The sequence below is a fragment of the Xenopus laevis genome, chromosome 5L (assembly GCF_017654675.1).
Source record: "Xenopus laevis strain J_2021 chromosome 5L, Xenopus_laevis_v10.1, whole genome shotgun sequence".
NCBI lineage: Eukaryota > Metazoa > Chordata > Amphibia > Anura > Pipidae > Xenopus > Xenopus laevis.
Window position 1 is genome coordinate 19,833,475 of NC_054379.1, and position 21,633 is coordinate 19,855,107.

The window sequence follows — 21,633 nt, forward strand, 5'->3', positions numbered from 1 at the left end:
TTAGACTAGAAGAAAAGAACTTTCATTTGAAGCAACGTAGAGGGTTCTTCACAGTCAGGACAGTGAGGTTGTGGAATGCACTGCCGGGTGATGTTGTGATGGCTGATTCAGTTAATGCCTTTAAGAATGGCTTGGATGATTTTTTGGACAGACATAATATTAAAGGCTATTGTGATACTAAACTCTATAGTTAATATAGGTATGGGTATATAGAATTTTAATTAAAAGTAGGGAGGGGTGTGTGTATGGATGCTGGGTTTTCATTTGGAGGGGTTGAACTTGATGGACTTTGTCTTTTTTCAACCAAATTTAACTATGTAACTATGTAAGAGCTGCTGAGTAAAAAGCTTAACAACTCAAAAACCACAAATAATAAAAAATGAAAGCCAATTGCAAATTGTCTCAGAATATCACTCTCTACATCATACTAAAAGTTAACTGAAAGGTGAACAACCCCTTTAAGGCTATGCCAACCTGTACCCAATCAGAATTTTCTCAGGGCTAGGATAACTTGTAGCCAATCAGAGTGTAAATTATATTGTTGTCAGAGAAAAATGGCAGTTACAAACCTGGGTTCATCCATTCGGCATCCATTTTGCACTGGAGTTTGAATAAAGAAGACCATGTAGGAAATATGGGCACCATGTTTTTTTGCACTTAACAGATTTCTCTCTTTCTAGCACCCTGGGCTGCAGCAATTTAAGTTTCTAGAGTGGAGTATTAAGAGCTGCTCCTCACTCTCAGTTCTGAACTTTCTAAGCCTTGATAATAGGGTTTGGATTACGACTTGTCCCCTGCTGTCATATGGATGGAATGGGCCTTTTTTTCTGGGAAATAATTATTAAACAGGGTCAGGAGGTGGTGTGTCTCAGTTGCACCCTATAACTATCTGCAGAACACTCTCCTGTCAATCAAAGTGTATTTCTGAGAAAGACAATTCTGGCAGGAGCAACAGCAACGCTTGATTAATTCAGTGAGGATATATATCCGCTATTGATGTTTTTATATTGTTTTATTATTCTCATTCACTCACTTAGTAAGATTTCATTTGCAATTCATTGTTACATAGAAATACATCATTGGCCGCCTATTGCTCCTTGTGATTGATTATACAGTGTGAATTGTATTAATATTAGAACAATCATCCCAACAATTCCCTTTGTAAAATAATCTTCTTTCATTTTCATACAGATGTAATTAGTGCCAACCAGTTTCCTGCTACTAAATGGATCAAGTTCTGTTATCTTATTTTAACGTGTTCTTTGTGAATTTGCTAATTAATTCTGTTAAGGATTTAAAAGCAAGTTGGTGTTAGAAATAATGGGCTTCTGATACTGTGATTAAGTGCTTTGTTATACACATAGCTAGAATCTCAGCCATAAAGCAAGGCAGGACTGCTGCTAACAATGGGGATCAGACAGGATTTGTGCAGCCACTAGGACAGAATGCTCTGTTATACAGATAGCTAGAATCTCAGCAATAAAGCAGGACAGGACTGCTGCTTACAATGGGGATCAGATAGGATCTGTGCAGCCACTGGGACAGAATGCTCTGTTATACGGATAGCTAGAATCTCAGCCATAAAGCAGGACAGGACTGCTGCTTACATTCTGGATCAGATAGGATCTGTGCAGCCACTGGGACAGAATGGTCTGTTATACAGATAGCTAGAATCTCAGCCATAAAGCAGGGCAAGACTGTTGCTTACAATGGGGATCAGACAGGATCCTTGCAGCCACTGGGACAGAATGTTCTGTTATACAGATAGCTAGAATCTCAGCCATAAAGCAGGACAGGACTGCTGCTTACATTGGGGATCAGATAGGATCTGCACAGCCACTGGGACAGAATGTTCTGTTATACAAATAGCTAGAATCTCAGCCATAAAGCAGGGCAGGACTGCTGCTTACAATGAGGATCAGACGGTATCGGTGCAGCCACTGGGACAGAATGCTCTGTTATACAGATAGCTAGAATCTCAGCCATAAAGCAGGGCAGGACTACTGCTTACAATGGGGATCAGAGAGGATCTGTGCAGCCACTGGGACAGAATGCTCTGTTATACAGATAGCTAGAATCTCAGCCATAAAGCAGGGCAGGACTGCTGCTTACATTGGGGATCAGATAGTATCTGTGCAGCCACTGGGACGGAACTATAACGTTATTTTAATATCAAAATCCTTCATTAACCATACATTTATATGTATTTTTGTTGTTTCAGGACATTTTTTGTACCTGAATGACTCGACAGCCCACAGTCCAGTACTACTGAGTCCCTGGCTGAAGAGCAGCAGTCGGCATTGTCTAGTGGAAGTCGCTGTCTACGCCCAGAAGAACGGGAGATATATTGGTAGAGTTCAGCCTGTGAATAGAACGAGCTATGAAGTCCTGTTTACACCAAGGCAGAAGAAGACTGGGTAAGGCACCAACCTAAACATATTGTTTCTTAAAGAATCGAAGAATTGTAAATTGCTATTGGTTAATCCACTGCCATATGAAATACTAATGTCCATCCCTGTGGCTGTATGAGACCCTGCACTCACACACAAACCAAGGACACCCATACATGCTAGATTCCATCAGCCAATCAAAGGTGCCTGGGGGGAACTAGTTCTTTTGGTGAAATACAGGCTGCAGAGTGTGTGTGTATTCCCTCCGACTTCTCCAATATTCAAGCATTCTCCATAATACGCAGGTTTATTGTCTCCTGATGTATCTGACCTTCAAAAGGGGAAATTAAATTGTAAGCTTCACCGGTTTAGGGACTGATGAACAATCTCTGTAAAGCGCTGTGGAACATGAAAGAATAATGGTACCTGTGATGTTACCAATTAATTTGGAGACTTGCCTTTACAGAGTTTTACATTTGCACGACTATATGATGATGGTAATAATAAGACACACAAGGATTAATGTGCACGTTTTATTTCTGGATCCTCTAATGGCCAATCCCTGGGACCTTTGTTTGGAGACTCAGGCGGAATGACAGCGGCAGAGAATTACGGCCGCGGGTTCCTCGAATGCACGATAGATCAATCTATTTCCCGTCCTGCTTTGATAAGTTTAAGACCTCAGTCCTAGAATTAAAGTCCTGAATTACGATGGAAATCAACAGACTTCCAGTTAGTTAGCTCGGCACTAAATACTCACTTTACTGCGCGCTGTCAGTTTTAACGCAAAATCCCGTAAAAAAAAATTAAAATACATCCGAGTGATTATCACACAGGTAGCAGATTTATTTGCGCAAGTTCTGCATCCGGCACCGCGTTTACCCACAAATCACAAAGAAATTGTATTTAACTGACAAATACGGAATGGGGGAATATGCCGACGGCGTGCGTTAGTTCCACCGCTCAGACATAAAAACCCAAATGGGTAAAGGGAAAGTCTTTAGAAAGAGCAGAAATGTGATTTATAACTTTGCTAAATCTTTACAGTTTCCTCTCCCTACAAAAGTGCAGAGTGTATATATATATCCCAGAGATACACGAAATGCTTTCATGCCAAGTGCAGATAAATACCAGGGGACAAAGCTTTTGGAAGAGGGATATAATATATTTTTATAATACACAAAAGCCATGAATATCTTGTAAATTATATCCTTATAAACGGTGAGTAGTGATGTCATCAGTTATAAACGGTGAGTAGTGATGTAATTTCTGTCACATGACTCACTGAAACTTGTGTATTATAATTAATAAAGTACCCCCAGTTGTAAAATATGAGGATATTATAAGTTACCTCGGAGTTCCATGACCTGTATAAAAACACTCGGCCTTCGGCCTCGTGTTTTTATATGGTCATGAAACTCCTCGGTAACTTATAATATCCTTATATTTTACAAGAGGGGGTACTTTATTCACTATATATACTCAACTCCTGCCCAGATCCACTAAGCAGCAGGAAAGCAGTTCATTGCACAGGTATGGGATCCGTTATCTGGAAACCCAATATCCAAAAAGCTCAGAATTACGTAATGGCCGTCTCCCATAGACTCCATTATAATCAAATAATCCAACTTTTAAAAAAAATGATTTCCCTTTTCTCTATAATAATAAAACAGTCCCTTGTACTTGATCCAAAATAAGATTTAATGAATCCTTATTGGGAAAAAACATTTTTTTCAAAACGCAACAGTTAATAGTGCTGCTCCAGCAGAATTCTGCACTGAAATCTGTTTCTCAGAAGATCAAACAGATTTTTTTATATTTAATTTTGACATCTGACATGGGGCTAGACATATTGTCAGTTTCCCAGCTGCCTCCAGTCATGTGACTTGTGCTCTGATAAACTTCAGTCACTCTTTACTGCTGTACTGCAAGTTGGAGTGATATCACCCCCTCCCTCCCCCGCCCCCAGCAGCCTAACAACAGAACAATGGGAAGGTAGCCAGATAGCTGCTCCCTAACACACATGGTTATCAGCTTGCCGCTTTTCCAGCCAAATTGGGCTACTAATTTAAAGCCCAGGCGGGTTTTGAAAGTAGTAACTAGCCAAAGTATGGATTTGGGATAATTTTTGGGCCTTTTAGGCTGGTTTGTACTTTGGAAACCAGCCAAAGTTTTTTCTTGTCCTAATGTGCATAGCCTGCGTCTCCCAATGCATGTTGGGTAATGTAGTTTTTGCTTAACAATTTACCAGCTGCCAAGTTTGATGAAAGAATACAATACCCAGCATGCAATGTCTTGTGTAGAAGTTGGGAGTTACCAGATTTTGGGCTCTGTACCCCAGTCTCCCATCCCTCTAAAGCATTCTTGCATTTTCTGGTGACTTTTTTCAATTTCAGACAATTTTGGGGCAAAAATCTTCTGGCCACTAAAATGTCTAGAGATTTACCTCTTTTACCAATATTTATTGAAATTGTATATGTATTAGGGTCTTATATTACCACCTGTGCCCCCCTCTGTAGTTAAAGCCCTTGTGATGGGCGAATCTGTCCCATTTTGCTTCATAGAAAAATATTGTGAAACAGTGAAAATTTGAAAATTTTCACATATATTAATTTTTTAGACTTTTTTTACTGCACATATTGTGCTATTTTTGGCCTGTTTTGGGTTGGTTTTGTAGCTGACTTTGGCTGGTCTTGAAAATCAGACCTGGCAACCCTACTAACACAAGATAACAGCTGCCTCGTAGATCTAAAAACAGCACTAAATAGTAAAATCCAGGTCCCACTGAGACCCCTTCAGTGACATTGAGTAGGAGAAACAACAGCCTGTCAGAAAGCAGTTCCATCCTAAAGTGCTGGCTCTTTCTGAAATCACATGACCAGGCAAAATGACTTGAGATGCACCTACACACCAATATTACAACTAAAAAATACACTTGCTGGTTTAGGAATGACGTTTTATATTGTAGAGTGAATTATTTGCAGTGTAAACAGTGTAATTTAGAAATAAAAACTACATCAGAAAAATCATGACAGAATCCTTTTAACGTTTACATGATTTTCTAGAAGATTTAAAGGAGAAGGAAAGGCTAAAACTAAGTAAGCTTTATCAGAAAGATCTATATAAATACATCAATAATCCCTCAAAGTAATGCTGGTCTGAGTGCTCAAAAGAAACACTGAATTTCTTTCCTTCTTTTGTGTACACATGGACTTCTGTATCAGACTTCCTGTTTTCAGCTTAAACCTCCAGGGCTAGGGCTTGAGCATGCTCAGTTTGTTCCTCTTTCGCCCTCCTTTTCCCCCTCCCTCCTCCCCTCCCTGCTGTTATCTGAGCCCAGAGCTATGAGCGAGCAGGGAGAGACTCAGGCAGGAAGTGATGTCACACCAAGCTAATATGGCAGCTGCTATCCTAAACAAACAGAGACAGAGTCTAGAGCTGGTTGCTCAGGTATGGTAAAGCATTCTACAGAATAAATATAGTGTTATAGCTTGCACTAATGTGGCTAACCTATTGACAATAAACTGCCTCAGCAGCTTTCCTTCTCCTTTAAGGTATGAAAATCCAAATTACGGAAAGATCCTTTATCCGGAAAAACCCAGGTCCCAAGCATTCTACATAAAAGGTCCCATACCTGCATCCTAAAAGCTCAGAATTACAGGATGTCGTCTTCCATAGAATCCATTTTATCCAAATAATCCAATTTTTCTTTTAAATGATTTTCTTTTTGTCTGTAATAATAAAACAGTAGCTTGTATTTGATCCCAACTAAGATATAATTAATCCTTATTGGAAGCAAAACCAGCCTATTGGGTTTATTTAATGTTTAAATAATTTTTTAATAGACTTAAGGTATGGAGATCCAAATCATGGAAAGATCCCTTATCTGGAAAACCCCAGGTCTGGGGGTTGAGCAGACCTGGGGTTTAACAGGTCCCGTACCTGTTTAAGCAAGGGAAGAAGGCAAAGGGCACTGTGGGCTGCAGAAGGTTTGTTCTCCTTTAAATCATTAGTTCATTTTTTTTTTTAAAAAAAGGCAGCACTAAAGGTTTTCCACAAAGCTAATGATAAACAATGGCGCATTAGCCCGTCTGACCACCATCTCATTTTCTGGGGATTGTAGTTCTGGCACGAAACTTACACAGACTGGCACAGCGAGAGAGATTAAGTAGCAGATGTTATGGGGAAGCGAAATTAGTATTAATGCAGAATTCGTCAGCAGAACCAAAACATTTAACTATTTTATTAATTAAACTCACTTTCCCCTGCTCATTTTTTCCCTTCTATCATTTGTTTTCTTTTCAGGTAACATTTTCATTTGTGTTTATCAATGGCAGCTTAAAGGGGAAATATATGTCAGCATATTCAGAAACAAGCGTTATTATCTTCCTCAGATCGGTGACACCATTTTTTTTCTGCATATTAGATTTATATATACAGGGGCCTGTCATATTGTGACCCTTTTATCCAACATTTGTTCCTAGTTAGTATTTTACCCACTGTTACTATAGACGCCATCTCTCCCTACTATACCTGCTATCCCACAGTCACACTCCCTTCCCAGAGACTATTATCCACTGTTACTATAGGCACCATCTCTCCCTACTATACCTGCTATCCCACAGTCACACTCCCTTCCCAGAGACTATTATCCACTGTTACTATAGGCACCATCTCTCCCTACTATACCTGCTATCCCACAGTCACACTCCCTTCCCAGAGACTATTATCCCACTGTTACTATAGACACCATCTCTCCCTACTATACCTGCTATCCCACAGTCACACTCCCTTCCCAGAGACTATTATCCCACTGTTACTATAGGCACCATCTCTCCCTACTATACCTGCTATCCCACAGTCACACTCCCTTCCCAGAGACTATTATCCCACTGTTACTATAGACACCATCTCTCCCTACTATACCTGCTATCCCACAGTCACACTCCCTTCCCAGAGACTATTATCCACTGTTACTATAGGCACCATCTCTCCCTACTATACCTGCTATCCCACAGTCACACTCCCTTCCCAGAGACTATTATCCACTGTTACTATAGACACCATCTCTCCCTACTATACCTGCTATCCCACAGTCACACTCCCTTCCCAGAGACTATTATCCACTGTTACTATAGACACCATCTCTCCCTACTATACCTGCTATCCTACAGTCACACTCCCTTCCCAGAGACTATTATCCACTGTTACTATAGGCACCATCTCTCCCTACTATACCTGCTATTCCACAGTCACACTCCCTTCCCAGAGACTATTATCCACTGTTACTATAGACGCCATCTCTCCCTACTATACCTGCTATCCCACAGTCACACTCCCTTCCCAGAGACTATTATCCACTGTTACTATAGACACCATCTCTCCCTACTATACCTGCTATCCCACAGTCACACTCCCTTCCCAGAGACTATTATCCACTGTTACTATAGACACCATCTCTCCCTACTATACCTGCTATCCTACAGTCACACTCCCTTCCCAGAGACTATTATCCACTGTTACTATAGGCACCATCTCTCCCTACTATACCTGCTATTCCACAGTCACACTCCCTTCCCAGAGACTATTATCCACTGTTACTATAGGCACCATCTCTCCCTACTATACCTGCTATCCCACAGTCACACTCCCTTCCCAAAGACTATTATCCCACTGTTACTATAGGCACCATCTCTCCCTACTATACCTGCTATCCCACAGTCACACTCCCTTCCCAGAGACTATTATCCCACTGTTACTATAGGCACCATCTCTCCCTACTATACCTGCTATCCAACAGTCACACTCCCTTCCCAGAGACTATTATCCACTGTTACTATAGGCACCATCTCTCCCTACTATACCTGCTATCCCACAGTCACACTCCCTTCCCAGAGACTATTATCCACTGTTACTATAGACACCATCTCTCCCTACTATACCTGCTATCCTACAGTCACACTCCCTTCCCAGAGACTATTATCCACTGTTACTATAGGCACCATCTCTCCCTACTATACCTGCTATTCCACAGTCACACTCCCTTCCCAGAGACTATTATCCACTGTTACTATAGACGCCATCTCTCCCTACTATACCTGCTATCCCACAGTCACACTCCCTTCCCAGAGACTATATCCACTGTTACTATAGACACCATCTCTCCCTACTATACCTGCTATCCCACCAGTCACACTCCCTTCCCAGAGACTATTATCCACTGTTACTATAGACACCATCTCTCCCTACTATACCTGCTATCCTACAGTCACACTCCCTTCCCAGAGACTATTATCCACTGTTACTATAGGCACCATCTCTCCCTACTATACCTGCTATCCCACAGTCACACTCCCTTCCCAAAGACTATTATCCCACTGTTACTATAGGCACCATCTCTCCCTACTATACCTGCTATCCCACAGTCACACTCCCTTCCCAGAGACTATTATCCACTGTTACTATAGGCACCATCTCTCCCTACTATACCTGCTATCCAACAGTCACACTCCCTTCCCAGAGACTATTATCCCACTGTTACTATAGGCACCATCTCTCCCTACTATACCTGCTATCCACAGTCACACTCCCTTCCCAGAGACTATTATCCCACTGTTTACTATAGGCACCATCTCTCCCTACTATACCTGCTATCCCACAGTCACACTCCCTTCCCAGAGACTATTATCCCACTGTTACTATAGGCACCATCTCTCCCTACTATACCTGCTATCCCACAGTCACAGTCCCTTCCCAGAGACTATTATCCCACTGTTACTATAGGCACCATCTCTCCCTACTATATCTCTGTATTCTGAGTAAGTTTGTAAGCGTAATATGGCCACCGCAGCAGGAATGCTTGATGGTATGAAAGATTTTATTAAGGGATTATTAATTGATGCTGTTCCTATTATATTAATCCTTAGCTGGATGTAATTACTTTCTGTGTGTGTGTATTGGGTTGGTAGCTAATCTATTCCAGGATCATATAATGGAAAATGCACTGTTGAATCGTCGCACTTGAAAGTTCAAATCGCTGTAATATTGTATTAGTGGGTTAAATAAACTACTGCGCTTCCTACTGTTTAATTAGCTGTTAAACTACGGCAGAAGCATGTTGCTTAATGTCTTTAAGGAAATTTAAATGCCAACAGGGGACACAGAATACAATTTCGAAGATTAACAATCACTATGATTGGGGGGGTGGAACTGCTGGAATTGGTTCAGTTGTTTCTCGGAGCAGGAACTCAAAAGTAATCTGTTATTAAAATACTTAAGCACGTGAGATTCAGCTTATTCTATAATGCCCTTTCGAGTTAGAGAGACAGGTTTGAATGGATATTTCACTAATCTTTTTGCAATTTATTTTATATAATAGCTGCCTCAGTGGGGGGGGCTGTTCCTGCTGAATTGTGCTTAGTACAGGGGAATACCTATGCTGCCATAGTTTTATGGTATCTCTCTGTACAGACTATGAGCAAACTTAGGGGCTGTTCCTGCTGAATTGTGCTTAGTACAGGGGAATACCTATGCTGCCATAGTTTTATAGTATCTCACTGTGCAGGCTATGAGCAAACTTAGGGGCTGTTCCTGCTGAATTGTGCTTAGTACAGGGGAATACCTATGCTGCCATAGTTTTATGGGATCTCTCTGTACAGGCTATGAGCAAACAGGGGCTGTTCCTGCTGAATTGTGCTTAGTACAGGGGAATACGTATGCTGCCATAGTTTTATGGTAAAAATTCACACGAAAAATAACCTGTCATTGTTATACATGCACAAGTGTGCGGACACAATGTTGCGTTAGTAAAGATCTATTTGTAACATCAGTCCTTCCCTTAGTGGAGCTTAAAGTCCATGGTCCCTATTGCATTTCCAAAAAAACACTATGGACAGTTTTATCAGGAGTCAATTAACCAGGGTGCCTGGAAAATACAAACTGCAGTGTGGTTCTCGGTTCAATTCCACATATTGCTAGCTTTTTTGTGAAACTTGCCCTTTAGAAATATTGCCACCTATAAGGCAATCATAGCAGTCATGTTATATACCTCATAAAACCTGAAGATTCTTAGTGGCTTTGAAGGGATCGAAATGTTCCTGTTCAACCCTATGCTGATGCCCCGGGCGAGAAGACACAAGAAAATTTGATAAACATCCGAAAAAATCTTGATCTGCAGAAGAACCTCTACGTTTTATTATAGATGGAGAACTCCCGACCATTAATAAATGGGCTCCTGAGGCTACATATCAGTCATTCAGACAGGGCCCCTCTGGATTCCGCTAGCAGATACCCTTGCTTATTGGATGTCCTTCTTTGTTGAAGAAGAAGAAGGAGAGAATGAAAAAGGGTAATTGTAATCATCTGCAAATTTCTTTGCTGGTACAGCGCCAATGATATCATGATCCACTGGGACTAGAGCCGAGCCCTTTTTATGAGCAGCATTTATCCTGCGCGGTGACAAGCCATTTTTATATTCAGCATGAAACCAACGATGTTACTTCTTGGTTATTTGGTAGAAAGGGATCCTCGGCTCCCTACACCTGAAATGTTAATTGCACCATCGATAATATTTATCACTCAAATAAAAGTCTCTGCATATTGCGCGCTGACATATAATGCAATGAGGCTTAATAAATTGAACCTTAAAAGAATTACACTCTGAGGTCACAGTCAATGTGGCCATTTTGCTGATAGATTGGAGCTGGCTGGATTCGCTCTGCACAGAGGAACACGGAGCCGTTCCTGGACGAGGTATGTATTTGGATGCCAGGTCTCTGCACTTTATTGTAATAAAATGAAGTTATATACCTAGCGATGGTGCCATTTCCTTAATGTTTATATTTTTATGTGACCTCTGTAGGTTTTTGTGTGAACGGGGCTCTGTTATATTGTTAATGGAGTAATACGTCCCTTTGTGTGCCGTCTCTTTCCGTTCGTGTAAACGAGGGCGGCCTTTAGTTGTGTTGAGACCTTTAGAAAGGCAATTTGTGGTGCCTCATTTCTTTCCTCTAAACACAGAACCATAGTCCTTCAAATAAATATTCAGTTCAATAAATACTATACCTTATTAACCTCAAATACATAATCTGCAAGAACTGAATAGTGCTTCACAAGCTCAGCCAAAGACTACTTATGCCTCTTTATGGCATTCACTTTAAGAATTATAAGTTAAAGAGGGGTTCTAGGACCTATAAATAAATTGTACTACAACACGTGTTCAGCAGCAATGAGGAAGGCAATATTAGAAAAGGAGGAACTGACTGCATCCCAAGCAAAGACTAATCCCAAAACAATGTATATCGGTAGTAAAAATATGCATGTTGAGAGTCTCCATTATATTACATATTTCAATTACAGGGGACTATGAAAAAGAAATGTGCTTAATGAGTTCTTTTCCGCTATGTATACAATTGAGGAGTCAGAGTTACAGTTCCAACCCTCTGAAGGTGCTCATGGCTCAGCTCAAACAAGTTGTTATTGTCTGACATAAAATATATGAATGAATATATATATATATATATATATATATATATATATATATATATATATATATATATATATATACACATACATACATTGGGATGCAAAAATCCACTAAATCCTTTGCAAAAGATTCGGCCGAATACCAAACCGAATCAAAATAAGGGTGGGAAGGGGAAAACATTTTTTCTTCGCCCCTAATTTGTATATGCAAATTAGGATTTGGATTCAGTTTAGCTGAGCAGAAGGATTCGGCCGAATCCGGATCCTGCTGAAAAAGACAGAATCCTGGATTTGGTGAATCCCTAATATGCATAGCACTTATACCCTTTATGGCACTGTGTTAGGCAGATTGTTGATGGAGAAGGACCTGGGGGGAAGGGCATTTAGGATAATTAACTTGGCTGTAGCAAGTAATGCCAGTCAGCAACAGGAAGGGCCAACTATTAACTGTCTTGTATTAAAAGCGGTATAGATTCACAGGAGGAGAGGGTCATACTCCCTCTTTACAAAGGACCGATGAGGCATATGTTGTCTCCCATATATAAAAACTCCTTGTCCATCCACATAATTGTGCCCTGTACCACTGTGTCCATCTTGCCTCCTGCTGCGAACTACAAGTAAGTGCGTGGGGTTTAACGTAGACTTGCTTGGAGCGCTCTTCTTATTTATATTTATTTTTGTTGTTGTGGTTTTGAAGATATTAGCAGTTTTATATGCCTGATATAATGCATTTGGAACAAAAGTGCCACCTGCTGGTCATTTTGACTGCTGACTGAAGAAGTAAAATCTTGTGATCTTGCTCTTGCTTATGATTTTGTGTTTCTGTATCAGACCAATTCCTTTACAGCTCTTTAGTAGGAAAGATTTGTGCCTCTAAAGATGCCCCATCTTCTCTCCTGCTGATTCACTGCATATGCTCCAGGCTGCTGTCACTTACCTCAGCTTAGGGACCCACTCAAAACACAATATATATATATATATATATATATATATATATATATATATATATATATATATATATATATATATATATATTATGTGTGTATATATATATATATATATACAAGATATGACAGTCACATTACATGCCAACATAGAAATCAATGCAGTCTGCATCAAAACTAATTCATAATCAGCCCTGTTGAATGAGCTTCTATAATAGATGAACCTCACTTTCTGTTTGATGATTTCCCCAGCAGCCCAGATCTCACTGAGCATGTGCAGTGCCACTGACACACAAAAGATGCCTAACAAGATCCAAGATGGGGAGCTGCTGGGGCAACTTTGAAAGCCTGAATCATTACTGTTATAGGGCTGCTGAACCTCTGGGTTGGAACAGTAAGGGGGTTATTTACTAAACTCGGAATGCAAAAATTTGTAATTTTTTTTATTTATACAATCTGGAATTTATTATACCCAGAGAATGGAAAAGTCTGAATCTGTTAAAAATCCGGCATCGCAGACCTGTCGAGGTTTTATATAAGTCAATGGGAGACGTCACAATGATTTTTTGATATGTGCTGGGTTTCGTGCAATACCCCAAAAGTTTTCGGGCAAAATTCTGAGTTTTCGGGTGAAAAATCTGAAAAAATCTCGAAAATCAGATGAAAAATAAAAAAAAAAGGTGAAAACCAGATGAAAAATCCAAAAACATCAAGAAAATGTTTTTTTCTGATTTTTTTCCCGCAAACAAAATTTTCAGGAAAGTGTATTAATAAATGAGCCCAAAACACCCGTGCGGATTTGGTCAGAGTTTTTTTTTCCAGAAAATATTGAGATAAATTTGGACTTTGATAAATAACCTCCTAAGAGTTCTGTTTATAAAATAAAACTTTTCTAATCTAGACCCTTTTTTTATTACTTAGATCTCCTTTAAAAAAGACCAGTGGCTACACAGATTACTTCCATGTGCAGCGAATTGTTTACACATATATATATTGATACAAACTCACCTAGAATATATGCATCTGAATTTTATTTCACTGATAATCTCTGGCTATCAGTATAAGCATTATTTATGCAATTCTAATCTATTCTTTCTGTAATTGTGCCTCCCCAACCTCAGGGAACCAACTGCCATATTCCTCTTCTTTCCTCGTTACTGTCAGTTATCAAGTGCTGCTCAGAAATGATTGAATTCAGTTTTTTGGCCTCTTATAATTCAGAATTGTTATTCCGTGCCATGTATCGTGTGTCAAATATATTTTACAATTGGGGATGCTGCTTCTACCACTACGAACTAGTGATGAGCAAATCTGTACCGTTTCACTTTGCCGAAAAATTTGTGAAAATCTGAAAAAATCATGAAACGGCAAAAAATGTAAGTAAGTGTGCATAAAAATTATTTTAATGTGCGACAATTTTTACAAACGTGACAATTACATGCGGGACATTTTGTACAAATGCATTTAGTAATTTACGTGCGCAACTTTTGTCACAGTGAATTCTCATATAATTTTTTCTCCAGTTTTGTGGAAAAATTTGCAGGCGGCAAAGTGCGAAAATTCGCCGCAAATCCATGCCTGGCGAATAAATTGACCCATCACTTTGAGAGACGTCTGTTCTACCACTAGGGACACCGAATCTACCTTTGGAGATGCTGATTCTACCTCTAGGGGCACGGATTCTACCACTGGGGGTGCTGCTTAGATTGTTAACTAAGGGGTGAATTAAAGTTCATTTTTCATACGACTGTTCCAGCTTGTGTGTATAAAAGTTCTAGGTGCAAATTAGTGGGCCATGTCATCATAGTTTGTTGTGTAAATACTGTAGTGCCCAGAGCTCCTATATCTTTGTGTGTAGTTTTAAATCCGGTTTAAGCTTCTGAGGAAGTGACTCGCATTAGTCACGAAATGTGTAAAACTCTATGCTGTCCTCTCTCCCTGCCCTTATCCCATGTGTGATTTTTACGTGTTTTGAATAAAGTTTTGAATTTTAACCTTCAAACTGAGTGATCAATTCTACAACAAAGTCCTCCATAGGAAAAAACACCCGTTGACTTTAATGCATTTAGACAAAAGTCCTCCATAAGAAAAAACGCCCATTGACTTTAATGCATTTAAACAAAAGTCCTCTATAAGAAAAAACGCCCATTGACTTTAATGCATTCGGAGCGAGAAAAATTGTCGCGAGCGGAAAATTTTTTTGCGTAAAAATGCCCCTTGACTTCAATGCGTTTCGCTAATTTGAGGGACAGATTCGCTCATCACTATTTGTGTGTAGTATTGTCTACCTTGCACAGTTTTTTTTGTACACCCTGGTTGGGGAAAACAATGATATTTTGGCAAGAATAACCCACTTCCAAGTGCGGGGTCTTGGCCGGTGGGGACGCATGAGGATCGGGCCCACCGGGTTTTTTCCCGGTATCCCTCCGGGCCTGTCCGACACTGGGCATGTGCTCATGCGCTAATTTATTTATTAAAGAGAAAGTTACTCTCATTAGAAACATCAATTGTATCGGGATGTTTTGGAAAAAACTGTTTCATAGTCACTTTTAGTTTATGTTATAACAACCTAACAATCCCAAGCAGACCTGAAACTGCAGGTGATGCAGGTGGAGCTGAAATCCCAAAAATTACAGATAAGTTGTCCTGTGTGTAAAAGGCAAATTAATTGGGGACCAATGGGACCTGGTTCCGTAGAGTAGATGTTACACCAAGTAGATTACCAAGACCACCAAGTCAATGAGCGTTTTTCTTTGCAATTTTTCGGCCCAAAATACAACTGACGTCAATGGAAGTGTTTTTGCAGCGTCTTTTTTTTCGCGCAAAATGCATTAAGGTCAGTGGGTCACGCCCATCGCTAATGACCAATAAAGAGCCTGAAATGTGGAAATATGTTTTGTATTGTATAAAATAAACCGTGTCAAACTTGTAAAAAAATGGGTTTAAAAAAAGAGTAAAAAGTGATAACATTCTAACTCAATAATAAAAAAGGCAGCGAGTATATAGGCAGAGACCATGTTACCATCTAACTAAATGCCAAACTAAATCGACCCAATTGCAGATTAGAGGCACTAGTTATGCCTCATATAACCACACCCACATGGTACTAAATCCCTCCCACTTTCTACCACTCATACCTGCATAGGGAGGAATGGAAGGTGTTCTGAATATTTAAAGGGGTTGTTCACCTTTAAATTACCTTTTAGTATGATGTAGAGAGTGATATTCTGAGACAATTTGTAATTGGGTTTCATTTTCTATTATTTGTATGAGTTATTTAGCTTTTTATTCAGCAGCTCTCCAGTTTGCAATTTCAGCCACCTGGTTGCTAGGGACCAAATAACCTTAGCAACCATGCATTGATTTGAATAAGACACTGGAATATGAATAGGAGAGGCCTGAATTGAAAGATAAGTAATAAAAAGTAGCAATAAAAATAAATGTGTAGCCTTATAGAGCATTTGCTTTTAGATGGGGTCAGTGGCCCCCATTTTAAAGCTGGAAAGATTCAGAAGAAGAAGGCAAATCATTCAAAAACTATAAAAGTTAATGAAGATAATGAAGAACAATTAATAAGTTGCTTACTACTGAAGGTGAAGCACCCCTTTAATTTATTCGCAAATACTTTTATTATGTTTGTAGTATGTTTGTACAGGTATGGGATCTGTTATCTGGAAACCTGCTCTCTAGAAAGCTCCAAATTATTATAAGGTCAACTCCCTTTTAATCAAATAATACAGAATTCTAAAAAACATATTTCCTTTTTTCTCAGTATCTTGTACTTGATCCCAACTAAGATTTAATGAATCCTTATTGGAGGCAAAGCAATCCTATTGGGTGTATTTATTGTTTTATTGGTTATTTGTTTAGTAGAATGTATGAAGATACAAATTACAAAAAGATCCCTTATCGAGAAAACCCCAGGTCCTGAGCATTCTGGATAAATGATCCCATACCTGTATTATGATTTTTCAGAAACGGAATGGTTTCTTGGCAAGTACCATTGTTCTCGGGGGTGTCCATTGGGCCACGTACCACCCAGACTGGCATCAGACAGGAGTCATCAGCATGAAGTGACTGGGCAGCAAGAATAGAGTGAATTATTGGGCATTTGTCTGGATGGAATGTGCAATACACAGCGGCCATAACAAAGCCATTACTACTACTCCACCAAAAATCAATTATACGCGCCCATATATTCTCTCCCATTGTGACACTTTCATTCTAGGTGAGTCACTGGCAGTGTATTACCCACACAGCGCTCACTAGCAATGGAGCCCGGCCAACTCCTGACGTCTTCCTAAGTGGAATGGAATGAGCGTCCAGTCTGTATTTCATCCATCAGATCAGCACAACTCACCCGTTACACTAACAAAGACTCCGTTTCCCAGGATTCCCACCTGCTGGGGGCTGCAGGGGTCAGAAACATTAGAGAGATAATGGTATCAAATAGCTATACTTTCTTAATTATTTTACAAAAAGCTTTAAAGGAGAAGTTGACCTTTAAATGCACTTTTAGTATATTGTAGCTGGACCTATTTAAGCAGCATTTTGGTTATTCTATATCTATTTTTAATATCTTTTGTTTTTTAATAAATTACTTATTCTGCCCATTTTTAGGGTAAGTTCACACTGGGCATTTTGGGGAGATTTGGTCGCCTGGCGACTAATCGCCTCGTCTTTGCGGTGACCAATCTCCCCAAATGCCTTCCCTGACTCTGCACCGGGTTAAAATGAAAAAATGCCAGCGCTAATCACACGCGGCGGTTGGTTTTCCAAAGTCGCCCGAACTTGCCTCACGAGGAAACTTCGGGTGTGAAAACGAATCGCTGCGTGGGATTAGCGCTGGTGTTTTTTCATTTTAAGCCGGCGCAGAGCAGGGAAGGCGTTTGGGGAGATTGTTCGCCGCAAAAACGAGGCGATTAGTCGCCAGGCGACCAAATCTCCCCAAAACGCCCTGTGTGGCCTGACCCTTAGGATGTTATTCACGACTGAAAACCAGATTAGATGTAACGCTTTAATTTTATCATTTATTAATCTTTATACACAGGCTTTTCCACAATTTACCTAACTAAGCCCTAGTTACCAGACAGCAGTAAAAAGGAATGTAAAACCAAAGCATTAATTGACATAAATTTAGACATTAGTAGTGTAACTAAATGTCTAGAGGTTGACCTGTTTTACCAATATTTATTGAAATTATAAATGGGGCCCTATACCTCCTGGGCCCCCCTACTAGACTAGACTACTAATACTAGGCTTTCAACTCAACAGCTTACTTTGAAGGTCAAAACCCAAGAGTTGCTGACCCTCCAAATTTCAGAGATTGAGCTCTTGAGCCAAAAGCCTTGTATAAGCAGTCTAAAACTGCCAATATCTCAGAAACCAATATCAATAGAAAATAAGTGGCAGTTTTATTAAGGGTCGAATTGAAAATTCAAATTTTTTTCATGGTCAAAACTCTCAAATTCGACTAGGGAATTATCCAAACTGGATTTGAGTTTTTGAAAGAAATTGAATTCGGTTTTCGAGACTTATCATACTATGGCCCTTTAAGAATTCGAAATCGACTATTCGCCACCTAAAACCTGCCGATTACTGTTTAAGTCAATGGCATAAATTCAGGGATCAATTTGGAGATGTTTGCAGCCTTCCCGACATTTGAGGTTTTTTTCGGAGTAAAATCTCGAATCCAGTCTGATTCTAGTTTTCGGGTTGTTTAAATTCATCCGAGTTTTAATAATTCAATTTTATTAATACATTTCGGCAGGTCAAATTTCGAATTTGTTTGAATTTAAGGGAGTTTAAAAAAAAACTTGCATGAATTCGAAATTCGACCCTTGATAAATGTGCCTCCCAGTGTATTTTTAAAAGTCTTCCAAGAAGCCCTCTGATTATGTTTACATCAATTAATTTTTGGGGTTTAGGTCCCCTTTTAAAATTCTAAATCCGAGGAACTCCCCTTAGGCAAATAAATCAATAGTTGGGCTGTCCTATTACTATTCCTCTTCCCCAAGGAAATAAAACTGCAGGGAGACATCCATGTCTTTATTCAGATAAGGGGCCCCAGTTAACAGCCCCATTCACAAATGATCAGCATGTGGCCTCTCATCAGAAATTTTTGTATAGTTGCCCACCGTATTTACCCCGCGTTCAGCCAAAACTCTGCCGGCTAATGAGGTTAATGTATTTCTGTATTGCAGAACGCTCACATCTAAACCATGCCGCACTTTCAAATAGCAAACAGCACGAACGAGTCTAAATGGACATGTTTTAAGTGGTTACAGCAACGAGTAATGCATTGTAAGCCGTCCAATTTCCCAGCAATTACCCACAATGCCCTGCTGCTTTATTATTTGACAGCAGCCCCATTAGTAGGCACCAGCAGAAGACAAGGCTAAGAAAAGACTTTCAGATTTTGTTAGAAACAAAGCTACAGAAATAGGGAAAAACAGTGGAATTTAGTGCAGTCGGTAAATGGCAAAGTTGTTAAGATCAGCGAGAACAAGGGAATGCGACTTTACAAAGGGCTCGGGAGGTCTCTGCATTACTGCCAGGGCAGCAAAATGATAGAACTCGCTGCCAGGGGAGGTTGCAGATGCATTAAATACATTTAAGAGGGTCGAGATACCTTTTTGCATAAAGGGGAGATTGAAGGCCGCAAGGAGTCATTCGAACGCCGAGAAAGAAGGGTGTTTGCGAGTCACACTCTTGAGTCAAAACTTGCAGAAGCTTTAATTGCTTTAAATGATTGCGCTGAAAGGAATTCATATATTTCCAGATTATAATGAAAATAGAGGAAAATAGAATTGCTGTTTATAAGCATAGGATTCGTGGGAAGATTTAACAAACATCAAAAATTATTCTCCACGAATTTTGCAGGCGTCTCCCATTATTTTCTTTCTCGTGTATTTATCATTTGATGACTAGTGATGAGCAAATTTTTTCCGCCAGCCATGGATTCGCGCAAAATGAATGCATTTGGACAAAAATGTTGCCATAAGAAAAATGCCCATTGACTTTAATGCATTTGGAGCCAGAAAAATGGCAGTGTGTAAAACATAGCTGCGTGTAAAAATATTTTGCAGCCCATTGACTTAAATGTGTTTTGCAATTTTTCACCTTTCGCAAAATTTTTCACCGTTTCTCGAAGTTTTCGGCGAAGCAAAACGGGACAGATTCACTCATCACTATTGATGACTGAATTTTCAAGCAAGAACATCGGTAGAGTTAGGGGGTATATGAACCAAAACCGCTCAACAACTGGTGAGAATTGTTGAGTAATTAGGGCAGTAGAACAGTTTTATTCAAAAGCAGACGTGCCCATTGATTTGAATGACTTGTGGCTGGTGTGAGCACCCATTATTGTGTTGAAAGAACAGTGGGGAGACATTTTTAAAAAATCTAAAATTTGCATCTTTTGATAAATCTGCACTTTATTTTCACTGTAATAGTTTCCAGATACATTGACCTGAACTAGAGTCCTGTGTGGATCTGGTTGGCTGACCCACAGTCTGACCATGATCCTGCTTTGTCCCTTCACAAACTCTATCTGCATAGTTTATCTTCATCCTGACATGGAGTCAAATAAAACCATAAGACTATGTCACACATAATGCTTTCTCCACTACACTACATTACACTGCCCTATGTCTGGAAGGAGTGACAATGAATAATATCAGTCACTGCACCCATGGGTTAAGTATGGCAGCTTCCCTTCCCATAGAGCAGGGGTCCCCAAACTTTTTTTTTTACCCGTACGCAACATTCAAATGAAAAAAGAGTTGGGGAGCAACACAAGCATTGTAATTGGCTGATTGGTAGCCCCTATGTGGACTGGCAGCCTTCAGGAAGTTCTGTTTGGCAGTGCACCTGGTTTTTATACAACCAAAACTTGTCTCCAAGCCTGGAATTCAAAAATAAGCTCCTGCTTTGAGGCCACTGAGAGCAACATCCAAGGGGTTGGTGAGCAACATGTTCCTCGCAAGCCACTGGTTGGGGACCACTGCATAGATTTAAAAGCAACAGTTATGACCTATGTGCCCCCCCCTCAAGTCTTTGATTGGTTACTGTCTGGTAACCAATCAATGGAAACCAAGAGAAAAGCAGGAAGTAGTGTTCTGGCTATTATGTTACACATCCAGTCACTCCAGCCTTTATATATTACATTTTTGCCAAACTAACTATATTAGATACATTTTTTATTTTGCACAGCCTATCTATTTACCCAGTTTTTATTTTTACGCTGAACTGTTCCTTTAACAGAGAATTCAACCCCTTATTAAAAAAAAACCCTACAAAGACCGACCCCCCTCTCTCCTCCCCCCAGCCTAGCTGCTACCCCGGGTTAATGCCCCTAAGGTTAGAACTACATGAGCGCTTTTGTAGGATGGTGTTGGATCGACTAAACGCATCCTACAAGTCTGATGTTGTCGTGTGGGTTAAAATACCATAGGATTGATACAAATATCGGATGCGTAAACTACATGTAAAATTTTACATCTGACACGACTGTCAGATGTGAATGCTGCATGCTGCGTCATTGCTACTCATTACTCATCTTTTTTATACAGACCCTCTCCTATTCGTTTTCCAGTCTTTTATTCCAATCAATGCATAGTTGCTAGGGTTATTTGACCCTAGCAACTAGATTGCAAACCAGAGAGCTGCCGAATAAAAAGGTAAATAGCTCAAAAACCACAAATGAAAAACAATTGCAAATTGTCTCAGAATATCACTCTCTACATTATACTAAAAGTTAATTTTAAGGTGAAGGAGATCCAAATTATGGAAATCCCAAGTATTCTGGATAACAG

At 39.9% G+C, this 21,633-nt stretch overlaps 1 protein-coding gene across 1 annotated transcript in view; it reads left to right on the forward strand.

Moving 5' to 3' along the window:
- LOC108716096 (ALK tyrosine kinase receptor-like) overlaps window positions 1–21,633 on the forward strand; it is a 349,880-nt gene that overhangs the window by 203,424 nt on the left and 124,823 nt on the right. Inside the window, exon 4 of the mRNA XM_041562409.1 lies at window positions 2,222–2,417. Coding sequence (XP_041418343.1) covers window positions 2,222–2,417 — 196 coding nt within the window. The remainder of the gene's footprint in view (window positions 1–2,221; window positions 2,418–21,633) is intronic.